Here is a 24796-nt window from a genome sequence, read left to right as displayed (position 1 = left end):
TCTTAGTCATTATGATTTTACACTATGATGTTCTAACTTGCTTAGAAGTGACCAAGCCCATTCCTATAGTCATTATGATTTTACACTATGATGTTCTAACTTGCTTAGAAGCGATCAAGCCCATTCTTAGTCTGTATGATTTTACACTATGATGTTCTAACTTGCTTAGAAGCGATCAAGCCCATTCTTAGTCATTTTGATTTTACACTATGATGTTCTGACTTTCTTAGAAGCGATCAAGCCCATTCTTAGTCATTATGATTTTACACTATGATGTTCTAACTTGCTTAGAAGTGATCAAGCCCATTCTTAGTCATTATGATTTTACATTATGATGTTCTAACTTGCTTAGAAGTGACCAAGCCCATTCTTAGTCATTATGATTTTACACTATGATGTTCTAACTTGCTTAGAAGCGATCAAGCCCATTCTTAGTCATTATGATTTTACACTTTGATGTTCTAACTTGCTTAGAAGCGATCAAGCCCATTCTTAGTCATTATGATTTTACACTATGATGTTCTAACTTGCTCAGAAGTGACCAATCCCATTCTTAGTCATTATGATTTTACACTATGATGTTCTAACTTGCTTAGAAGTGACCAAGCCCATTCTTAGTCATTATGATTTTACACTATGATGTTCTAACTTGCTTAGAAGTGATCAAGCCCATTGTTAGTCATTATGATTTTACACTATGATGTTCTAACTTGCTTAGAAGCGATCAAGCCAATTCTTAGTCATTATGATTTTACACTATGATGTTCTAACTTGCTTAGAAGTGACCAATCCCATTCCTATAGTCATTATGATTTTACACTATGATGTTCTAACTTGCTTAGAAGCGATCAAGCCCATTCTTAGTCATTATGATTTTACACTATGATGTTCTAACTTGCTTAGAAGCGATCAAGCCCATTCTTAGTCATTATGATTTTACATTATGATGTTCTAACTTGCTTAGAAGTGACCTATCCCATTCCTATAGTCATTATGATTTTACACTATGATGTTCTAACTTGCTTAGAAGCGATCAAGCCCATTCTTAGTCATTATGATTTTACACTATGATGTTCTAACTTGCTTAGAAGCGATCAAGCCCATTCTTAGTCATTATGATTTTACACTATGATGTTCTAACTTGCTTAGAAGCGATCAAGCCCATTCTTAGTCATTATGATTTTACACTATGATGTTCTAACTTGCTTAGAAGTGACCAAGCCCATTCCTATAGTCATTATGATTTTACACTATGATGTTCTAACTTGCTTAGAAGCGATCAAGCCCATTCCTATAGTCATTAAGATTTTACACTATGATGTTCTAACTTGCTTAGAAGCGATCAAGCCCATTCTTAGTCATTATGATTTTACACTATGATGTTCTAACTTGCTTAGAAGTGACCAAGCCCATTCTTAGTCATTATGATTTTACACTATGATGTTCTAACTTGCTTAGAAGCGATCAAGCCCATTCTTAGTCATTATGATTTTACACTATGATGTTCTAACTTGCTTAGAAGTGACCAAGCCCATTCCTATAGTCATTATGATTTTACACTATGATGTTCTAACTTGCTTAGAAGCGATCAAGCCCATTCTTAGTCTGTATGATTTTACACTATGATGTTCTAACTTGCTTAGAAGCGATCAAGCCCATTCTTAGTCATTTTGATTTTACACTATGATGTTCTGACTTTCTTAGAAGCGATCAAGCCCATTCTTAGTCATTATGATTTTACACTATGATGTTCTAACTTGCTTAGAAGTGATCAAGCCCATTCTTAGTCATTATGATTTTACATTATGATGTTCTAACTTGCTTAGAAGTGACCAAGCCCATTCTTAGTCATTATGATTTTACACTATGATGTTCTAACTTGCTTAAAAGCGATCAAGCCCATTCTTAGTCATTATGATTTTACACTTTGATGTTCTAACTTGCTTAGAAGCGATCAAGCCCATTCTTAGTCATTATGATTTACACTATGATGTTCTAACTTGCTCAGAAGTGACCAAGCCCATTCCTATAGTCATTATGATTTTACACTATGATGTTCTAACTTGCTTAGAAGTGACCAAGCCCATTGTTAGTCATTATGATTTTACACTATGATGTTCTAACTTGCTCAGAAGTGACCAAGCGCATTCCTATAGTCATTATGATTTTACACTATGATGTTCTAACTTGCTTAGAAGCGATCAAGCCCATTCTTAGTCATTATGATTTTACACTATGATGTTCTAACTTGCTTAGAAGCGATCAAGCCCATTCTTAGTCATTATGATTTTACACTATGATGTTCTAACTTGCTTAGAAGTGACCAATCCCATTCCTATAGTCATTATGATTTTACACTATGATATTCTAACTTGCTTAGAAGCGATCAAGCCCATTCTTAGTCATTATGATTTTACATTATGATGTTCTAACTTGCTTAGAAGTGACCAAGCCCATTCCTATAGTCATTATGATTTTACACTATGATGTTCTAACTGGCTTAGAAGCGATCAAGCCCATTCTTAGTCATTATGATTTTACACTATGATGTTCTAACTTGCTTAGAAGCGATCAAGCCCATTCTTAGTCATTATGATTTTACACTATGATGTTCTAACTTGCTTAGAAGCGATCAAGCCCATTCTTAGTCATTATGATTTTACACTATGATGTTCTAACTTGCTTAGAAGTGATCAAGCCCATTCTTAGTCATTATGATTTTACACTATGATGTTCTAACTTGCTTAGAAGCGATCAAGCCCATTCTTAGTCATTATGATTTTACACTATGATGTTCTATATTGCCTAGAAGCGATCAAGCCCATTCTTAGTCATTATGATTTTACACTATGATGTTCTAACTTGCTTAGAAGTGACCAAGCCCATTCTTAGTCATTATGATTTTACACTATGATGTTCTAACTTGCTTAGAAGCGATCAAGCCCATTCTTAGTCAATATGATTTTACACTATGATGTTCTAACTTGCTTAGAAGTGACCAAGCCCATTCTTAGTCATTATGATTTTACACTATGATGTTCTAACTTGCTTAGAAGCGATCAAGCCCATTCTTAGTCATTATGATTTTACACTATGATGTTCTAACTTGCTTAGAAGCGATCAAGCCCATTCTTAGTCATTATGATTTTACACTATGATGTTCTAACTTGCTTAGAAGTGACCAAGCCCATTCTTAGTCATTATGATTTTACACTATGATGTTCTAACTTGCTTAGAAGTGACCAAGCCCATTCCTATAGTCATTATGATTTTACACTATGATGTTCTTACTTGCTTAGAAGTGATCAAGCCCATTGTTAGTCATTATGATTTTACACTATGATGTTCTAACTTGCTTAGAAGCGATCAAGCCCATTCTTAGTCATTATGATTTTACACTATGATGTTCTAACTTGCTTAGAAGTGACCAAGCCCATTCTTAGTCATTATGATTTTACACTATGATGTTCTAACTTGCTTAGAAGCGATCAAGCCCATTCTTAGTCATTATGATTTTACACTATGATGTTCTAACTTGCTTAGAAGCAATCAAGCCCATTCTTAGTCATTATGATTTTACACTATGATGTTCTAACTTGCTTAGAAGTGACCAAGCCCATTCTTAGTCATTATGATTTTACACTATGATGTTCTAACTGGCTTAGATTAGTACATGTTTTCAGCGGGTGGGGAGCCAAACTAAATTATGATGTCATGTCTGTAAAGTTGTAAAACGGCAATGATTGAGCATGGTACTTATTTGGGGCCAATAGGCAAGCCCATTGGCTGTAGATATTTAAAATAATATTTAATTTGATGGACTTGGAATAATTGATTCAGTTTTGTTTTTGTTTGTACTTAATATAAAAATTACGGCTTTACCCAATTTTCTTATTATTTTCTCCCACATCTTATACTTGCTAGCCTATTATCTATGGTCACATTTTGTGTTTGGCTGTCAGTGAAATTAGTCAGCAATTTTTAGTCAATATTAAAGTTCTAATCTGTGATAGGCCCTAAGGTCACCAAATCTTGTTAAAATTTGGTCAAAAGTCACCTCAACACTCCGTAAGAGCTTAATTAAGCCCGGGTCTTAACTGTCGCGAAAGACCCACCTATTTGTCACAACTTACCGATTATGTTCTAAATCGTATCAGTTCGAGACGGTATTAAAAGAGAAAATTGATTTGACTTGTTTGTTTACCAAACCTTTCAATGTTAAATCACTCTTGCTCTCGCATATTCAATTTTTCACAGATATCTAATTGGCGATTACTATTTCAATAAATCTTTCAATACATAGTTTTTATAGATCATTTTCGTTATTTAGCACCTTTCAATTTATTCGGGCTAAATTTGGATCAGTTTCCTACCTACAGCAATTGCCTTATAGTGAAATTCCAGTTTTTACTTATCGTTAACCAAGTTTAGATCTGTTTTCTATCTACAGCAATATTTTGCCTTAGGGTGAAATGAACAGAACTATATTCTGGTCAAATTGAAGCAATTAACCTGATCTGTATCGAACAAATTACATTATTTATTAAAAGGAATTTTGCCATCTTATTTCTAGCTTCAATCTTAAAGTAACGCTCTTATTTCAAAATAAATACATACACATGTATAACAATCATTAATTTTGACTGATAAACCTTTAACTATACTAACTAAATAATGCATTTATGGAAAATATTTCTTACTTATAACAAGATTATAACTGTGTATTTAATAGCAGAAAGCGCAAACATATTAAATGATTGGTGAATGCTAAAAGATTTACTTTGATTTACTATAGTCTCATAAGGTAGAAATACTGTGTTTTATGCTCATTTCTTTCAAATTAAACTCACTTTCCTTCATAAGAACCATTGTTGTCGACATTCATTCATCCTTATTGGAATATTAAAACAATATTATTAATTGTGGTAAATCTTATTTGGGAGTAAGAGTGCATCTTTAAGCTAATTGCATATTATTAATGGTCTTTTATATATTTTCCAAAATTTGCTGAAAAAGTTTTGAACTAAATAAATAATGAGCCAATTGATCAGCACTTTGTTAAAATTAACAACGTTGTTAATGGGATCGTTGTTAACTTTGAAATGTTAACTTGTAGATGATGTGATCATATGTTCATACAAAGCAAGTACAGCTGAAACAATTGAGTCAAATCTTGTTTAGAATACTGCAGATCACACGTGTATCCATGAAACTCCAAAAGCATTAAAGATCGCACGGTTAACAATTATGATGTTAACAATGTCATTAATATTAACAAAGCTCTGAACAATTGGTTCAATGTTTAAAACACATTCATATTGTTCACTAATGGTTCTTAAGATAAGTGTGGATGACATTTGAAATATTTACATAAAGCAGTGGTTTATAAAAATAAAATAAAACTTATAATGATTTTCAAAAACTTTTAATTATTTTGTGTGTTCCAGGGTTTATTTGAGCATATCCAAGACAGCGGAGATGACCATGTCACTAGTCGTATCGACATCAGCTACTTTGAGATTTACAACGAGCGTGTCCGGGACCTTCTCCAGCCCGATCTGCTACGACAGAATGAAAACTACTCGCTTAAAGTCAGGGAACATCCGAAGGAAGGACCATATGTCAAAGGTTGTATTTTGGGAAAAAACTCTCCAACAAACACACCATAGAATTCGCTTTTTTCTCGAGGAAAAGAGGAATAGTTGTGGCAAAATTATTTCAAAATCTTTGCAGACTAATGTTTCTTTTCATTTTTGCCTTAAAATTGTATTTGTTGCAAACAAATCTTTCCTAAAATAAATACTTGAAATGTAATAAGAATTCTGTAATGGTGAGAGTGGTCGAGTGGTTTTGGTGGCCAACACTCACCCAAGAGGTTGTGGGTTCCCAACCATTAACACCAGCACTCGTCCCTCGTTCCTACCCAGGAAACAGACTTTAGCGTGAATCTATAAGCTGTCAGCTATTGTCACAATCAAGCTTAATTAAATTAGTTCAAACTATTACCTAAGTTTTCTGTTATTCAATTTTAAGAAACTCCTTAACCTGTTTCATAAATTAAGGCTTACCATGTATAATTTTTGCTTGGTTTCTGATATAAACAAGTATGAAAATGAATTTTAATGCTATAGAGTATGAAAACCTGTCATGGAATTAAGTTTCTTATTTGTGTAAATTAATTTATAAATCTTGTTTTGCCTTTTCAGGGTTGTCATGGCATCGTGTGAAGAACAACGAAGAAATCCAGGCATTACTGGAGAAGGGAAATGAACACAGGTGACGAGAAGTTTGCGATAATTGTGCGCTTTATAAATCTGTGAAAATGAGTCCAGTGGAAATATTCACTGTAGAAACAAACATCGAAATTTAACCAATTGTTCTGAATAACAATATGATGAACTGAGTTAGAGAAATGTTTGAAAGATATTTAAAAATAGCTTTGACTGCTTATGAGGCAGCATACCTTTTAAACACTGGAAAAGTCACTCAACCCTCCAATGTGGACTCATTTTTGCCGACAATGTCACTTAAAGGGACTAGACACCAGATGAAACCATGAAAATGATCCAAGCATTTAATGAAGTTGATAAAAGAATCACAAATTCATGTTAAATTTTACATTTAGTGGTTAACCTGAGTGCCTTATTTCTGTTTCTTTCAAATGAATCATTTTAATTCAATCACATACCAAATATGATTTTGGATGAAACAAAACTTTGATTTTATAAACCGTTATTTATTTTTTCACCTTCAGAGTCACAGCAGAGACGTACATGCATGACCAGAGTTCCCGAAGCCACGCGATTGTTACCATCAACTTTACACAGGTTCTTCATGATTTCAATTACAAGGAATATCACCATTTGTAGCTCTTTAATCCTGCCAAAGATGTGAAGATATCCTTATTGCTTTGGTGTCATTACCATCTTTAGCACTTCAAAAAAAAAATCTCGTATGTTTGCTGCTGCATAAAACTTCAAATTGATCATTTGTTCATCGGATTTGCCGCACCGCACCTATTAACTGATAAAAACCAAAAAAAACAATTTGCGCTCGGTCATATTTAATTTGGTTGCATTGATTTTATATTACTTCTGTATTTACCCTATTTTCTGAATTTCTTTTACCAAAATTTTAACCTGGAAATTCGACTTTGTATTTTTATTGAAAGTATTTTCATGCTATACATTCTTCTTGAGCAAACTGTCCTTGTGTATAGACAAAATCTGGTTCGAGTAACTGCAAAATAGCTAACATTTGTTTTCAACATTTTTTTTGTCGAGAATATTTAGCAGGACGCACCGTTGTTATTCTTTTACGGTATTAATTTACAGTTTATTTTCAGTTTTTCGTAATGTAAAACACATGTTTTATAGCTAAATTATTGTCATAGACAATGGATTAAAGTGATATTGAGTATGCAACATCATTCTCACAGCATCGAAGGAAATACTTATGTATAAGTGTTTTAAGTAATTTTTTTGTTTTGTACTGAGAGCAAAACTTATCTTCAAACACCCAGACACACAGTAACAACCATTTTACATGATTTTGTGAGTATCTTTTTAACTCTTAAATGCATGCTCTTCCTAATCGACTGTAATTTACTTATTCAATTTTATTCAAATTTCAATACAACTTCATATTACTGTACAGCATATCGGAAATTTTATCACCCTTAGCTTAATAATTGTTCCCTCAACGGTCAAGGTTACGCTAATCTTACAGATTAATTGATTTTTAGTCTGACAAAGTCCAATAGGGGCATTTGCCATGATCCTGTGACAGCTTATGCTTATAGCAAAGAAAGGGTTCTGGGGGAAGGTATCATAGTTGCGAAATAAAAATGACTTGGATAAATGAAATATATTAATTTAAATTATAAAATGTTGTATCCTTAAAATGGTAAGTTGTTTATTTCAGGCTCGCCTGGAGGAAAACCGTCCCAGTGAGATTGTCAGCAAAATCAACCTTGTCGATCTGGCTGGAAGGTACCCGAGTTTTCATATCTAAACAATATAGTGTCTGTTCTTCAAAATGAATGTAGGTGTAGATTCACGTGGATATCAAACTCAACCCTTTCTCTGCAGGTTGACTTTTCACTGTCTTAGCTATAAAAGATAGCTAATGACTGAGTGCATCTGGTGGGAATCAAACTCACAACCCTTCCTCTGCAGGTTGACTTTCCACTGTCCTAGCTATAAAAGAAAGCTAATGGCTGAGTGCATCTGGTGGGAATCAAACTCACAACCCTTCCTCCGCAGGTTAACATCTACTGTCCTAGCTATAAAAGATAGCTAATGGCTGAGTGCATCTGGTGGGAATCAAACTCACAACCCTTCCTCTGCAGGTTGACTTTCCACTGTCCTAGCTATAAAAGATAGCTAATGGCTGAGTGCATCTGATGGGAATCAAACTCACAACCCTTCCTCTGCAGGTTGACTTTCCACTGTCCTAGCTATAAAAGATAGCTAATATCTGAGTGCATCTGATGGGAATCAAACTCACAACCCTTCCTCCGCAGGTTGACTTTCCGCTGTCCTAGCTATAAAAGAAAGCTAATGGCTGAGTGCATCTGGTGGGAATCAAACTCAGAACCCTTCCTCAGCAGGTTGACATTCCGCTGTCCTAGCTATTAAAGATTTGTATCAAGACAGTTTAAGTGCTGCTTTATGCCTTTAGAAGGCAGTAAATTGCACCAAAAATCACTGTATACACTACATGCAGTACTATTTTTTAATGAATTTATGGCCTACATTTTATTAACTATAAGGGAAAATATTTGTACTAAGCATTTTATCTCAGTTTTGCAGTATTAAAAGTTGAAGTTTGCAGACTGAGTTTTAAATCTGACCTGAATTTTATCAATATGGTACACGGGTATATATATATTAAAAGATAAGAAAGTATTTTCAGTGCTTGAAAGAAAACATAAATTTTAAATTTAAAGTTAGGCTAAATAACTCTTTGACATAACAGCCATGTTTTCAATAAAATAGATTTTATGTAGATGATATATTTTATGTAATATGGTCTTAGGAGTTAACTTATTGGGGCTCTTGAAAATGCAAATACTTAAATATTTGTTTTACCATCTGCGAATCCTACATTGAATATGGATTAGAGTCAAGTCCTGAATGATGCATGATAGTTATATTTTACATGTTAAAAGATAGCTAAATATTCAAGTGAAAAAAGTATTTGAGTACTCGAAAATATCTTCCATTCGGTGATTTTTTTGTTCAGTGATTTTGTGGGCCGAAGTCTTCTTAAACATTTGAATAAGACGTTTCATGCTTATTTTCCTAAGTTTTGTGTTAGAAAACAATTTTTTTGAAAGGCACAACTCAAAAATGTAAACACTCTTTAAATGAAAAAGTTGAATCAAAAATGCTGATACTGAATTAGTCTCAAGAAGTTGGAGCTTTTTCTTTCAATACTTGGCCTTATTTATTTTGATAGGGTATACTCACCCCAATAAATGATGTCAATATTTGTGAAATCAGGTTATTGAACTAAGTTCAAACATGTGTTTTCTACTTTTTTGAAATCTAATATTCTGATGCTTTTAAGAATTAAATACTATATTTTTCTCAGTGTGAGGGGAATTTATTTGATATTCCAATTGAGGACTGCATGGGGATTGGGGGTTAGTATTGTATCCCAGTTAAGGACTGGAGATGGGGTTAGGGGTTAGTATTGTATCCCAGTTGAGGACTGGGGATGGGGTTGGGGTTAGTATTGTATCCCAGTTGGGGACTGGGGATGGGGTTGGGGTAAGTGTATCCATGTCATATCCCAGTTGAGGAGTGGGGCTGGGGGTAATTATTGTACCCCAGTTGAGGACTGGGGGTTGTGGGTTAGTATTGTATCCCAGTTGAGGACTGGGGGTTTTGGGTTAGTATTGTATCCCAGTTGAGGACTGGGGGTGGGGGGTTAGTGTATCGGTCTTGTATCCCAGATGAGGACTGGGGATGGTGTGGGGGATAATGTATCAGTGTTGTATCCCAGATGAGGACTGGAGATTGGGCTGGGGGTTAGTGTATGAGTGTTGTATCCCAGTTGAGGACTTTAGATGGGGCTGGGGGTTAGTGTATGAGTGTTGTATCCCAGTTGAGGACTGGGGGTGGGGGGATTAGTGTATGAGTGTTGTATCCCAGTTGAGGACTGGAGATGGGGCTGGGGGTTAGTGTATGAGTGTTGTATCCCAGTTGAGGACTGGGGATGGGGGGGTTAGTGTATGAGTGTTGTATCCCAGTTGAGGACTGGGGATGGGGGGGTTAGTGTATGAGTGTTGTATCCCAGTTGAGGACTGGGGATGGGGGGGTTAGTGTATGAGTGTTGTATCCCAGTTGAGGACTGGGGATGGGGCTGGGGGTTAGTGTATGAGTGTTGTATCCCAGTTGAGGACTGGGGATGGGGCTGGGGGTTAGTGTATGAGTGTTGTATCCCAGATGAGGACTGGGGATGGGGTGGGTGATTAGTGTATGAGTGTTGTATCCCAGTTGAGGACTGGAGATGGGGCTGGGGGTAAGTGTATGAGTGTTGTATCCCAGTTGAGGACTTTAGATGGGGCTGGGGGTTAGTGTATGAGTGTTGTATCCCAGTTGAGGACTTTAGATGGGGCTGGGGGTTAGTGTATGAGTGTTGTATCCCAGTTGAGGACTGGGGATGGGGCTGGGGGTTAGTGTATGAGTGTTGTATCCCAGTTGAGGACTGGGGATGGGGCTGGGGGTTAGTGTATGAGTGTTGTATCCCAGTTGAGGACTGGAGATTAGGCTGGGGGTTAGTGTATGAATGTTGTATCCCAGATGAGGACTGGGGATGGGGTGGGGGTTAGTGTATCAGTGTTGCATCCCAGTTGAGGACTGGGGATGGGGCTGGGGGTTAGTGTATGAGTGTTGTATCCCAGTTGAGGACTGGGGATGGGGCTGGGGGTTAGTGTATGAGTGTTGTATCCCAGTTGAGGACTGGGGATGGGGCTGGGGGTTAGTGTATGAGTGTTGTATCCCAGTTGAGGACTGGAGATTAGGCTGGGGGTTAGTGTATGAATGTTGTATCCCAGATGAGGACTGGGGATGGGGCTGGGGTTAGTGTATGAATGTTGTATCCCAGATGAGGACTGGGGATGGGGCTGGGGGTTAGTGTATCAGTGTTGTATCCCAGTTGAGGACTGGGGATGGGGCTGGGGGTTAGTGTATGAGTGTTGTATCCCAGTTGAGGACTGGGGATGGGGCTGGGGGTTAGTGTATGAGTGTTGTATCCCAGTTGAGGACTGGGGATGGGGCTGGGGGTTAGTGTATGAGTGTTGTATCCCAGTTGAGGACTGGAGATTAGGCTGGGGGTTAGTGTATGAATGTTGTATCCCAGATGAGGACTGGGGATGGGGCTGGGGTTAGTGTATGAATGTTGTATCCCAGATGAGGACTGGGGATGGGGCTGGGGGTTAGTGTATCAGTGTTGTATCCCAGTTGAGGACTGGGGATGGGGCTGGGGGTTAGTGTATGAGTGTTGTATCCCAGTTGAGGACTGGAGATTGGGCTGGGGGTTATTGTATGAGTGTTGTATCCCAGTTGAGGACTGGAGATTGGGCTGGGGGTTAGTGTATGAGTGTTGTATCCCAGTTGAGGACTGGAGATTGGGCTGGGGGTTAGTGTATGAGTGTTGTATCCCAGTTGAGGACTGGAGATTGGGCTGGGGGTTAGTGTATGAGTGTTGTATCCCAGTTGAGGACTGAAGATGGGGCTGGGGGTAAGTGTATGAGTGTTGTATCCCAGTTGAGGACTGGAGATTGGGCTGGGGGTTAGTGTATGAGTGTTGTATCCCAGTTGAGGACTGGGGATGGGGGGGTTAGTGTATGAGTGTTGTATCCCTGTTGAGGACTGGGGATGGGGCTGGGGGTAAGTGTATGAGTGTTGTATCCCAGTTGAGGACTGGGGATGGGGCTGGGGGTTAGTGTATGAGTGTTGTATCCCAGTTGAGGACTGGTGGTGGGGCTGGGGTAAGTGTATGAGTGTTGTATCCCAGTTGAGGACTGGAGATGGGGCTGGGGGTAAGTGTATAAGTGTTGTATTCAAGTTGAGGAATGGGGATGGGGCTGGGGGTTAGTGTATGAGTGTTGTATTCTAGTTGAGGACTGGGGATAGTTGGTGGGAGTTAGTGTATGAGTGTTGTATCCCAGTTGAGGACTGGGGATGGGGCTGGGGGTAAGTGTATGAGTGTTGTTTCCCAGTTGAGGACTGTGGATGGGGCTGGGGGTAAGTGTATGAGTGTTGTATTCAAGTTGAGGAATGGGGATGGGGCTGGAGGTTAGTGTATGAGTGTTGTATTCAAGTTGACGACTGGGGATAGTTGGTGGGAGTTAGTGTACGAGTGTTGTATCCCAGATGAGGACTGGGGATGGGGCTGGGGGTAAGTGTATGAGTGTGGTTTCCCAGTTGAGGACTGTGGATGGGGCTTGGGTAAGAGTATGAGTTTTGTATTCAAATTGAGGAAATGGGATGGGGCTGGGGGTTAGTGTATGAGTGTTGTATCCCAATTGAGGAAGGGGACTGGGGCTTTGTGTATGAGTGCTGTATCCCATTTTAGGACTGGTGATGAGGGTGGGGGTTAGTGTATGAGTGTTGTATCCCAGTTGAGGAATGGGACTGGTTGTTAGTGTATCAGTGTTGAACCCAGTTGAGGAATGGGAATGGGGATGGGGAGTGGGGGTAATATTATCAGTGTTCTATACCAGTTGAGGAATGGCAATGGGGTTGGGGGAGGGGGTAGGATTTTCAGTGTTGTATACCAGTTGAGGACTGGGAATGGGGTGGGGGAGGGGGTAAGTTTATCAGTGTTGTATACCAGTTGAGGAATGGGAATGGGGTGGGGGAGGGGGTAAGATTGTCAGTGTTGTATACCAGTTGAGGAATGGGATTGGGGATGGGGGAGGGGGTAAGTTTATCATTGTTGTATCCAGTTGAGGAATGGGGATGGGGTTGGGGCTAGTGTACTTTGTATAGCACTGGCAACGGTGCATCTGTTACCTGTTTTTTAACCTCCTTCAAAAACATCATTTATTACTTTGTGGTTGGGGGAGGAGGGTATGGGGAGATAGTCATGTGACTTACCACTTGCTTTCATAACCCATAAGCCCATTTACTTTATTGACTTGTTTTAAAACACTTTGAGTTGTCAAAATCTTCACATTATTTAAAGTACCTTCTCTGATTTTCAACAATGCAACTTCATCCAAGTTTCTGCTCTCTGATATGCCTGTCATTGCCACAGATTAGGATCAAGGGTGAAATATTAAATAGCATGGTGTGGCTTGGTAACACAGAAACAGATAAATACAATCTACTTAGCTACAAAAGTGAAATTGGCAGCATATTTAAAATGGCCAGCACTTGTCAAAGAAATGTTGCGATATCTCTGTACCCTTTAACACCTGTGTAAGTAGGAGTTCTAGGTAACAAAGGGCCAGTTTGGTATGTTGTAAAGGTACACGAATGCTTACATATGAATGTGAAATTGCTTTGATTGAGTTTTTGTTCAAACATTTGCATTTCAATTACTTAAGATATTTAACCCATATTAGAAAGAAAAAATGTTGGTTTTATTTTTTGAAAGCATGTCGTCTTTTCACAATGTATGCGAATTAAACGTCATTGTGACAGGTGGAATATCTTTAATGTAAAAAGTATATTTAAAGGGACATATATTGAAGCATTTTCTCAAAATTTCATGCAAAAGACAAATCTAGTTGTTATATTGTAGTGGTGTATTTTTCAGTGAGCGTGCAGATCCAAGCTCAAAACCCGACTTCAGGAAGCGACTCACAGAAGGGGCCAATATCAACAAGTCACTTGTCACTCTCGGATATGTCATCAAAACTCTAGGTTAGTAATTTATAAGAGGGGGTATTCTTACTTCAAGTACTACTTACAATGCTCTTGAGTTCTGAATATGACTGGCAATCATTAAGAAAGAATAGTTCATGAAATAATGAGAGTTAACAGAAGGGAGAAGAAGATGGTGTTCTAAGCTTTTAATGTCAACTTTTGAAATACAGAGATAAGTCAAGATATCAGTTGCTCTGTCCGTTAAGAGCTGTTAGTTGGTTGTTTAGCCTTTCTGTCAGTTGCTCTGCAAATTCAGCTGCCATTTGTTCTGTCAGGTTGAGTTGTCAGTTGTTCTGTCATTGAGTTGTCAGTTGTTCTGTCATTGAGCCCTCTGTTCTGTTGTCATTAAGATGGGTGTTGTCTGTCATTGAGCTGTCAGTTGTTTTGTCATTGAGTTGTCAGAAGTTCTGTCACTGAGTTGTCAGAAGTTCTGTCATTGAGCCATCTGTTCTTTTGTCATTAAGATGGGTGTTACTCTGTCATAGAGATGGCAGTTTTCTGTCATTGAGGTGTCAGCTGTCAGTAGTTCTGTCATTGAGCTGTCAGTTGTTTTCTCATTGAGTTTTTATATGTTCTGTCTGTCCTTAGGTCTGGTAGTTTGTAGACATTGGCCTGTTTGCACAGCAACAGAGAGATTGGCTTGTCACTTAAGACGGTAAAACTTCAGGAGTAGGGTGCCCTATGATGAACAGTAGATGATGGTTAAGATAAACTGTGATGCTGAGCTGAGTCTTAACAAAATTTGTTCACAGATTAAAACCCGAAATGTTTCTCTCCACCTTGATGTTCATGAAAACTTATTTATTATTCACCTATTTATAACAAAAATCCATTTAGTGGGCATATTTTGTCTAACAAACATCTCTCAGACTCGATATTTGTTCAATATATGTTTTTAAGAGCCCAAGTTATTTCGTAATATTGAATAGATTATTAACTAAAAATGATAATTAGTGTCTGATCTCTAAGTTTAGTAGAATCTGGTAGGTCAGAATGATATACAAAAGCTGAAGAAATAATCACCTCCTTGGAGACATTTGGAGCCCATTCCCTCCATAAATAATTATCGTTCAGAAGGCTATACAAAAATGATTAATGTTCTAATTAATTCTTCATTAACATACTCTTTTTATATGGTATGAAATAAGTATATATATAAAAAAGTTAGGACAATATGTATTTTTATACCATAGGAGGTTTTTCATGAAGCTAATAAAGGCTAGCAGTCTGTAAAAAAGTGGGCTGGATTCTTTTAAAGGCTCAATGGAAAAATGAGCTTTAGAAACCTAGAGATATATTATAAACCATGAAATGTCTTCATAACTTGTAATAAATGATAATAATTCCATTCCAAACTGCTAATATCATGCCTGGGTGTAAAGGGCTTATGAATGGAGTACCCCGTATATTTTAACACAATATCGGAATGAGAAGTGACATCAAACATGATAAATCACTTTCTTTATTGCCTGTTATATATTTATCTGATAGCGAATATGAAAAATGAAATCTTGTTGAAACTTTGTATTGACAAAAAGCATACAGTTATTTCTTTGTAAAATGTTAAGCAGGCGTTTATTTATGAGAGAGTTGTATATATATATACATTTTTAATGGTAGTGAATAACCTTATTTTGTATAATTGTCACTCCGAGTATTGTTTTGTTAAAGAATGAATTTGTGTGAGGGCTTTTAAGCATATATATAAGGGCTTGAAATAAGCATTATAAGTTTGATTATTAAGGGAATGACTCAAGTGAGACTTTTATACAGATCCTGTTGTTTAATTGTTATTATTATCAGGTTCTTGTGATTAAGTAGAAAATATTAGCATTTAAAAAAAGACTGAATTTCTTCATTTCCGCTTTTTAGGCTTAAGAATTAGTATTTGAAATATAAATATTTTTAGAATAGATCAAAAGTATATACCTTAAAGCTAATAACCATTTTCCTAAGAAAATAATTGGCGCAGAAGTTTTATTTTCATTCGAGTTCATTTTTGGAGTAGGAGGGTAGGGGTGGGGGATGGGATATAGGAGGAGGATTGCGTACATGTAATTGGGGTGGGGTTGGGTGGAGGAAGTTTGGAGAGGGATTGTCTTTGTCTTTTGGAACCTGTTGATTTAAAAGTCCCTGATATATATATCAGCTCATCTGATATGTGAAGAAATGAAGTTGACGGTATTGTCATACTCTTGGTGTTGTTGTATTCTTCAGAATAGTGCATTTTTTTAACCTTGGCTGTAACTTAAAGCTGCACTCTCACATGCTCACAGTTTTAACCTTGGCTGTAACTTAAAGCTGCACTCTCACATGCTGACAGTTTTAACCTTGGCTGTAACTTAAAGCTGCACTCTCACATGCTCACAGTTTTAACCTTGGCTGTAACTTAAAGCTGCACTCTCACATGCTCACAGTTTTAACCTTTTTTTATTTTTTGGTCTTAGAATCAGCTCATTTTGGCTTCAGTGCCTCCAATTTATTCCTATAAGATAACTCACAACTCAACAGATCTGCCAACATTTCATTTTTCTTAAAGTGTTTTACCATAAAACATCAGTTTTCAAAATTAGATATGAAAAACTATGATCTGCTCTTTTGTCAGCAGTCTTATATCACTGGTTTCCAGACATTTACACAAAATATCTATTCCATTTAAAAAGTTGTCAAAACAACCAGTCTATGAGACTCAGTTTTAAATTAAATTCAGTATTCATTTTGCCCGAAAATACTGACATGTGAATCAAGGTCTGTAACTCTAATTTGAATGATTTTTGATGTATGCCCTTTTATTGAAAACACAACAATTAAATGCAAAAACTTAACCTTGACCATAACTTAGAAACTGTTGAAGATGTTCAAGTGAAACTTGGTACATATGTTGCTGGAGAAAATTCTGCACAATATTTTGTACCTTTTTAAAAAAAATACCACTCACACAATAAAATGCAAAACCTTAACATAATTGACCTTAACTTAGAAACTGTTCAAGACATTCAAACGAAACCTGGCACATATGTTGCTAGAGAAAATAGTGCGCATGTAAAGCAAGTCCCATAACTCTGGTTTTAATAACTTGCTTGTAATGCCCCTTTCACAAAAATATCAAGCAAACTGGCAAGTAAAAGTGTTCATTTAATGGCTTTCTTGTTGTAGTTAAACAATAATTTAACATGGTGAAAAATCATGCAGAGGATAAAAGTCAATGTACTGTTAAAAGCCCCTCGATATATAGCGTACTAATAAAAGCAATTTAATGCGGTAATGTACAATATTGGGTGAGAAAGAGTCCAATTATTTCTCATTGTATCAACTTTTTAAGTAAACACTTCATGTTTGCTAAATTTCACTTACAAATTGATAAGCAATTGGCGTACATTCCTGTCCCTATATAGATCCAAGCCCACAAACCCATGTCTTAAATACTTTGTCAATATTGGCATAGATTTATGTAACTTTTTAAACAAAACGTTGTAATAAACTCAAGGGGATAGATCCGGCATGTATAAAAAGGTCATGGTTTAACAATAGGGAGTTGGAACGACGACCAGTAGGGGGCATAAGTAAAGCATTTATGAAAGGGAGTAAAAGATGTTAAATATAACATTACAGTTATCCCACAGAAATGGAGAAAAAATTCTTTTAGTCTTAATATGACCACTTTGTATTTAACTAATGCTTTAAAGCTGCACTCTCACAGATTGATAGTTTTCACTTTTTTTGTACATTTTGTCTCAGAATCAGCTGTTTTTGTTACCAATGCCTTCAATTCATTTATATAAGACATCTCTCAATAGAAGAGATCTCAATCGTTTGGGAAAAGTGCTGAAATTCCATTTTTTCTTAAGACCACCAAATTTCCGTTCACAGAAATTGATAAAAAATGAAATGACTTCATATTTTCAGTCCATGTCTGTAACCTTTTAGTGTTAAAATCCTTAATGAAAATATGTAGGATTTACTGGTAGTCAAAATATTCAAGATTTTCAAGGATATATTAACAATGCTAAAATGGCTAACATACTTTGCAGTTCACTTACATTTCGACATAAGTCAAAATCTCTTGAAGTATTTATTCCATTGTCACTGAGACAGGAAAACTGCCAGAATATTTCACTTGTTTACTTTTGAAAGATTTAAAGTATGCACTGAATGGGCTTTATTTTATAACACTGTCATTTTCACATGGGTTTAATTTTTTGAATCATATTCAAAGTGTTCAACTCCCAAGTGTGGGGTCCCATCAAAGAACAATAAATGGACGGTATTTTAAAAATGTACAAATAAAAATATTTGGTAATAAAAGTAAATAAAGATTTGCGTTTTCTCACATTTATGATGTTTTAAAGTGACACAGTCACATTATAAGAAGTCAGAGACCCTCCTTTTAACGGTTGTATCCGGTGTCGCTGGTTTTTATCATTATCCCTGAGTAACAATGATGTTATATATTTTAAAAGAAATTCTGTGAATAGATATCGATATTTTACCTATTATTTCAATTAAATCTGTGATAGTACCATAATATCAATGAATTTCTTCATGTTATGATATTTTGCTGTATGTTTGTTGATAACATGGCCAAATGGTATCCAGCATGTTTGTTGGGCATGGACAGACATCACTATTGGCATTGTTTTGTCCCATCTGTGAATGACTAATGGTGTTTATGTGCTTTTAGAATTGTTCAATCAACTTTCATAAATGTTAAGCTCAGCGAGTCAATACACCCATACTGCAACCTTAATCTGAATTTGGAATGATTTTGCCATTAAACAGAATAATCTGTCCTGTTCTGGAGAATTTGATGTGATTTTCCTCATAATTATACCAACCTAAAACCTCATTTGCTGACCTTAGGGTCAAGGCCACATTTTAAGATCAAAAGTCTTATAATTGTGCATACATTCTAAAATCCATGCCTGAAACAATGTCATTGAAAGTTAATTTTGTACTGTGCCAAACTTTATCAAACTTACACAAAGCTAGATTATTTTATTTCTACCACTCTCTATTCCAGCTGAGCGATCACTCCTGTCTTGGGAAACAGATGACATGGGCTCACTCCAGAGTTTTTCTGGCAGTGGGGGAGGGGAGTCCCAGGCTAGCTCCACCCCCTCAGGACCAAATAAACAACGCATGCCTTACATTCCATATAGAGACTCTGTTCTTACTTGGTTGCTTAAAGACAGCCTCGGGGGAAACGCTAAAACCATCATGATTGCCAGTAAGTGAGCTGTCTGTTTTTCATTACTGGTATATTAAAGGATACTTTGGGTAAGATGATATTCCTGGTAATAAAGTTGACACATTAACTTATTTAGTCTGAAACTTGTTTAACATTCTCTTAAAAAAACACTTATTCTTAAATTTTATATATTGTTCCAGATCAAGATTGTTTAAAAGAACACATATACAATTATTTTGATGTTGGTAAAAATTATGATTTTATAGCCAGTTTCTAAATATCAAAAGGGAGGCAACCCATATAAGCTATAACTTGTATAGCCAGAAATTACCTCCCTTACCTACTTTTCAGCCATTACTCCTGCCAGCCAGTATTACAGTGAAAGTATTAGCACACTCCGATACGCCCAGCGTGCCAAAAATATCATCAACAAACCACACATAAACGAGGTAATAATGATGATAATGTTTTTATATATCTATATAAATATATATATATATATATATATAAACTATTCGTTAGATAACATTTTAAGGTCTGGTTACACATGCTTTATTATTTAAGATGAATCCTGTTAATATTTGTTTTAAATAATTTTGTTGGTAAAGAGCTTAGGAAATGTAGAGGATAAAAGAAACGCTTTACTTAGCTCGTGTTTTAAATGTTACATGATATCCAACAATAAACAAATATTGACTTGACTTGATATAAGACAATATAATACGTTCTTTTAACAACAATTTTGGCTTCTAAAGGATTATAACTTTTCCGTAGCTCTTTTCTTGTAAATGAATGTCTCAAAATTTGAAACATAGGCATTACTGTTGGCTATAACTCACATTTGTAACATGGGCATAATGTTGAACAACATTACTGTTCACAGGCTATAACTCACAAACAGTCTAAAATATCCATGTAGTTGTGCTTATACTGACAGTGACTGTACGAATCAATCAATATTTCAATTCTTTTTAATAATTTTTTGTCCCAGGACAGCAATGTAGCGCTGATTCGAGAACTCAGGAAGGAAATCGGAAGACTCCATGGAATGTTGGCATCAGCTCAGAAGGTTAGTTTGTTTCAATGGTCACATATTTTTTGAAAAAAAAAAAAGATCATGTTAATGTTGGTGTCCGTATAGTTGATCGTTGTGAACGTGCACAAAACTTTAACATTGTAGGATATTTAATTGAAACTTGGTACATAGGTTGCCAGAAAATACAATACAGCAACAAAAAAATGACAGACTGCATGCATTGTCACACATTTTTCATTCGTTGCTTGCTAATTGCAAGCTTAAAATATGCATGAATCTATTAAGCTTTCACGTTGGAGCTTTTTGCATTTGTTGCTTGCTTATTGCAAGCTAATGTAACATGCATGAAAGACCATGCAATGAATCTGTTAATTTTTCACATTGGAGCTTTTTGCATTTGTTGCTTGCTTATTGCAAGCTTGTAAGATGCATGAAAGACCGTGCAATGAATCTATTAAGCTTTCACACCTTGAAACAAGCATCACCATTTATGATTTTGTTCGTTATTCTTTTGTAAGTGAGAGCAGCTCAGTTTTATTCTCTGATTGTGTAAATATTTATAAGAGATACTTGAGTGTATTTGTTGATAAACCTTGATTAATGACAGAATTTTAACAGTGAATAATCATTATTAAAATAATCTTTAAGGGTCAGTATGATTTTCCTTTCTTAAAAAAAGAAGGCAGCATTTTATGAAACTGAGGGGACTAAAATATATAATTATGAATTTTTTGTGCATAGTCGTAGGAAATATTTCATGCACAAAATAATATTAAACCTTTCAGCCAAGCAACTTTCAGCATGATGAAATAGGGGACATATTTTTGTATGTCCCAAGTTTATCAGGGGACCAAAACACAGAAAAGGTATTCCTGCATAACCTGGGTGTATTATCAGATATTTGGAATCAACCACTTTATAGCACTATAGAACATAATATCATGTAGCCCTCACCCAGTAACTGTTTTTTGTGTGTTTGTTATAATGTATTATTATGTCTCCCCCTCTCTGGGGGAGACATATTGTTTTTGCCCTGTCCGTCAGTCTGGTAGTCCGTCAGTCCGTCAGTACGTCACACTTCGTTTCCGATCGATAACTGGAAAACCGCATGACCTAGGATCACCAAACTTGGTAGGGAGGTTGGTCGTGAGGTGTAGAGGATCCCTATTGTTTTTGGGGTCACTAGGTCAAAGGTCAAGGTCGCGGCGACCCCCAATATAAAAAAATTTCTGCTCAAAATCTTGAGAACGGTTTGACCTAGGTTCACCAAACTTGGTAGGGAGGTTGGTCATGAGGTGTAGAAGATCCCTATTGTTTTTGGGGTCACTAGGTCAAAGGTCAAGGTCGCGGCGACCCCCAATGTAAAAAACATTTCCGCTCAATATCTTGAGAATGGTTTGACCTAGGTTCACCAAACTTGGTAGGGAGGTTGATCATGAGGTTTAGAAAACTCCTATATTTTGGGGGGTCACAAGGTCAAAGGTCAACGTCGCTGTGACCTCTAATGTAAAAAAATATTTCCGTGCAATATCAGGAGAATGCTTTGATCTAGGTTCACCAAACTTTGAAGTGAGGTTGGTCATGATGTCTAGATGATCCCAATTGTTTTGGGGGTAACAAGGTCAATAGTCAAGGTCGTGGTGACCTTCCATGTAAAAATCATTTGCGTGTAATATCTTTCACATATGTTTACCAAAAATTGTAGAGATGTTACTCGGGTGTACAAGACCCGCATTGTTTTTGAGGTCACTATGTCAGAGGTGAAGGTCACAGACACCTGAACATAAGAAAAGGTTTCCAATCAATAAGTGGAGTTCCTATTGCCTTTGAGTCTTGAACTTTTGCATGCTGGTAGGTCTTCTTGGGCAGATGATCCGTATTGATTTTGGGGTCACTGGGTCCAAAAAGAGAGTGATGATGAAAAACGGTTTCCAATCAATAACTTTAGTTCTGCTTTACCTGGAGTCTCCAAACTTTGCATGCTTGTAAGGGTCATGCAGTAGTTGGGGTCACTGGGTCAAAGGTCAAGTCCACAAGGGCTTGAAGATGAAAACCGTTTCCGATCAATAACTGGCGTCTCATTTCAACTTTCGTGCATTTTGTTTATTTTGTTTTTTGTCCATAAAAGACCTGCCGTTTTTTCCCTGAGAAACAGCAGCACTTGAAGGCCTTTGCATTTTTATGGTAAGTGTCTGTTTACTAAGCCTTCGGGGGAGACATGCGCTTTTCTCAAAAGCCCATTCTAGTTTATATTATATTTACCATGGCCTTTTACTATTAACTGCTCAAGATGTTCACATGAATCTTGGTTACATCTTACCAGTGACAGTATGCACATCTGTAGCAAGACCCATAACTCTTAATAATTGTTGAGTTATATCTCTTGTTTTTCAGAAAAAATAAAATAAACGAATGTTGGTTGTCGCTCTGCTGTGCATTTATTTTTAATGTCAACATTTTTGTCTTGGCTGGTATTCAATAACGTTCTGTATAAGAACTAAGAACATCTGTGGCAAGACCCATAACTCTGGATTTAATTATTGTTGAGTTTTGCCCTTAGTTTGACAGTTATGCCCTTAGTTTGACTACAATCAACAACATACTTAGTGCTGGCGTTCACTCTGAACTGCTCTTATTTTTTAAAAATCAAATGAATTTGTCATATCACCATTGTTGTCATTTTTTACAATAACGTTTTATTAGTTTTATTCAATATTATTAACTTAAACCATTAAATTTTCATTTGAAACATTTCTATCAGTGCTCGCACACATTTGTAAGAAATTCCTTAACTCTGACTTAAATAAGTGTCAACAATAAAAAAGTTCTAATAATTTACAAAAAACTTAGAAATGGAACAAATTGTTCACATTTGTGTAACAAGGCCCATAACTCTGACCTAATTGATATGTGGAGGTTATGCCCCTTGTCTGACTGTGATGAGTAGACAAGTGTTAATATCAGATGAGATGCTACTGTTTACAAGAGTAATTGTACAACTGTAGAAATACTGTACCTTTTTTCCAGTTAATCTTTTATTTTAGAAGAATGCTGTGAATATGTACAATTGTAGAGGTTTTGTTGTGAACGTTTGTAGATGCAATTAGTATGCACATAAAATGTAAACCGTTTATCTAAGTTTTCCGTTGATGTGCACTTGATTCTAAATGAGCATTATACTACTGTTTTACAGTCAATACTTATTTGTCAATTAGTCAAACAAAATATGATCATAATATGCCACTTTTTCCTGCTTAAATAAAGGTCACTTTAGTTTCATCTTTTGCGTGAAAACAATATTTCTTTAATTTGATATAAGTTATACACTAGCACCAGTCAAATTTGTAACCACGGCCCCCAGGTCCAGGGAATATCTGGGACTTTGACTTTTGGTTTAGCCAACCCGAGGACATCCTTGGTAAGGAGCATTCCCCACTATTTTCGGTGTGGAAACAAAACACCGCAGTCACTCGGTATAGCTACAATAATGAGCGATCAGGGATACTTTTTTTTATTATTTTGATATTTCTTATGTATCCCTGTAACGCTACAACTCTCTACCATTTAACAACAGTCGAAATGATATACTGAAATAATATGCATTGATGTTGAAAATAATGACAAAGTTGTTCAATTTTTATCCGACAGTGATCTGAACTGGATTAAATTTGTCATTAGAGTTGTTATTTTCACATTAATATATTATGGGTCACAAATACCGTTATACATGTACACAACCAGTCAGATTTGTCCCAGATATACTGATATCGGGATACTTGATAAACAATCGACACTTGTAAGTGTTTTATGATAACTTAACATGTTTTTTGGGCATACTGACATAACTTAATATGTGTTTAATAGTAGGCAATAATATTTTCGTAGAAATTTGAATTTATAATGGAGATAATTTCAAAATTGTGGCCGCGAGGATTCTCTGCGCAAGGACCGCTTGCTACTTTTTGCTGGGATGGTGGACGTCACGAGTCTGCCATATTAAAAAAATCGTCAAAAGACTCGTTGACGGCCATTTAGGTGGACTATCACTCGGTACTATGGGGCAAACTGGAGGGTAAAAACACTGTCCATTTCCCCCGCTATTCCCGGTATACCCCTGGACCTGGGGGGGGGAGGGGGGGGCGGCTGGTTACAATTGACTGGTGCATTACCAGAATGTGGTGTAAGTGACAAGATTCAATTGAATCAAATCTTGAAGGCAGTGAGAGACCAAAGCTTTCTTAAGTCACTATTGGCTGATCAGAATTGTAATTTACAACTGTGATACACTCTAAGCTTCAACAACAGCAGCAACAGTAAAAACCAACACATTTGAACGATTATATTGTTGCAACTTGTTGTATAAAAATACTGACTGAAATTTCAAATTGATCAGTTTGTTATTGTATCTGTTGCAGGCCGGGACAATAGTCAGTCTTCCAGAAGCAGACAATGCTGATATAGCGGAGAAGCTCCATGAAAATGAGGAAATGGTGAGTGGCGTCTTTTACAATTGAATTACATTTATGTAATCTAGTTAGATGGTAATGCATTTGTCAGATTAGTAATTATTATATTGTATATACCTAAGAAAGCACTTAACAAGTCATACATATATGATCTTATCTTAGGCTTTATTTGTACAAGACTTAGTGCTATACTAAAAGCTAGAATTAAAAATAAAAGTTC

At 36.4% G+C, this 24796-nt stretch overlaps 1 protein-coding gene across 1 annotated transcript in view; it reads left to right on the top strand.

Moving 5' to 3' along the window:
* The window catches only part of LOC128208740 (kinesin-like protein KIF16B), a 60861-nt gene that overhangs the window by 21390 nt on the left and 14675 nt on the right, over positions 1-24796 (top strand). The window contains exons 6-14 of the mRNA XM_052912287.1: positions 5448-5628; positions 6207-6276; positions 6755-6827; positions 7924-7991; positions 13777-13883; positions 18907-19113; positions 19426-19523; positions 20066-20143; positions 24526-24600. Of these exons, the coding sequence (XP_052768247.1) occupies positions 5448-5628; positions 6207-6276; positions 6755-6827; positions 7924-7991; positions 13777-13883; positions 18907-19113; positions 19426-19523; positions 20066-20143; positions 24526-24600 (957 nt within the window). The remainder of the gene's footprint in view (positions 1-5447; positions 5629-6206; positions 6277-6754; positions 6828-7923; positions 7992-13776; positions 13884-18906; positions 19114-19425; positions 19524-20065; positions 20144-24525; positions 24601-24796) is intronic.

Source organism: Mya arenaria, chromosome 11 (assembly GCF_026914265.1).
Source record: "Mya arenaria isolate MELC-2E11 chromosome 11, ASM2691426v1".
Classification (NCBI taxonomy): domain Eukaryota; kingdom Metazoa; phylum Mollusca; class Bivalvia; order Myida; family Myidae; genus Mya; species Mya arenaria.
Note: the sequence above shows the minus strand (reverse complement) of the source record. Positions and strands in the feature narration are given on the sequence as shown.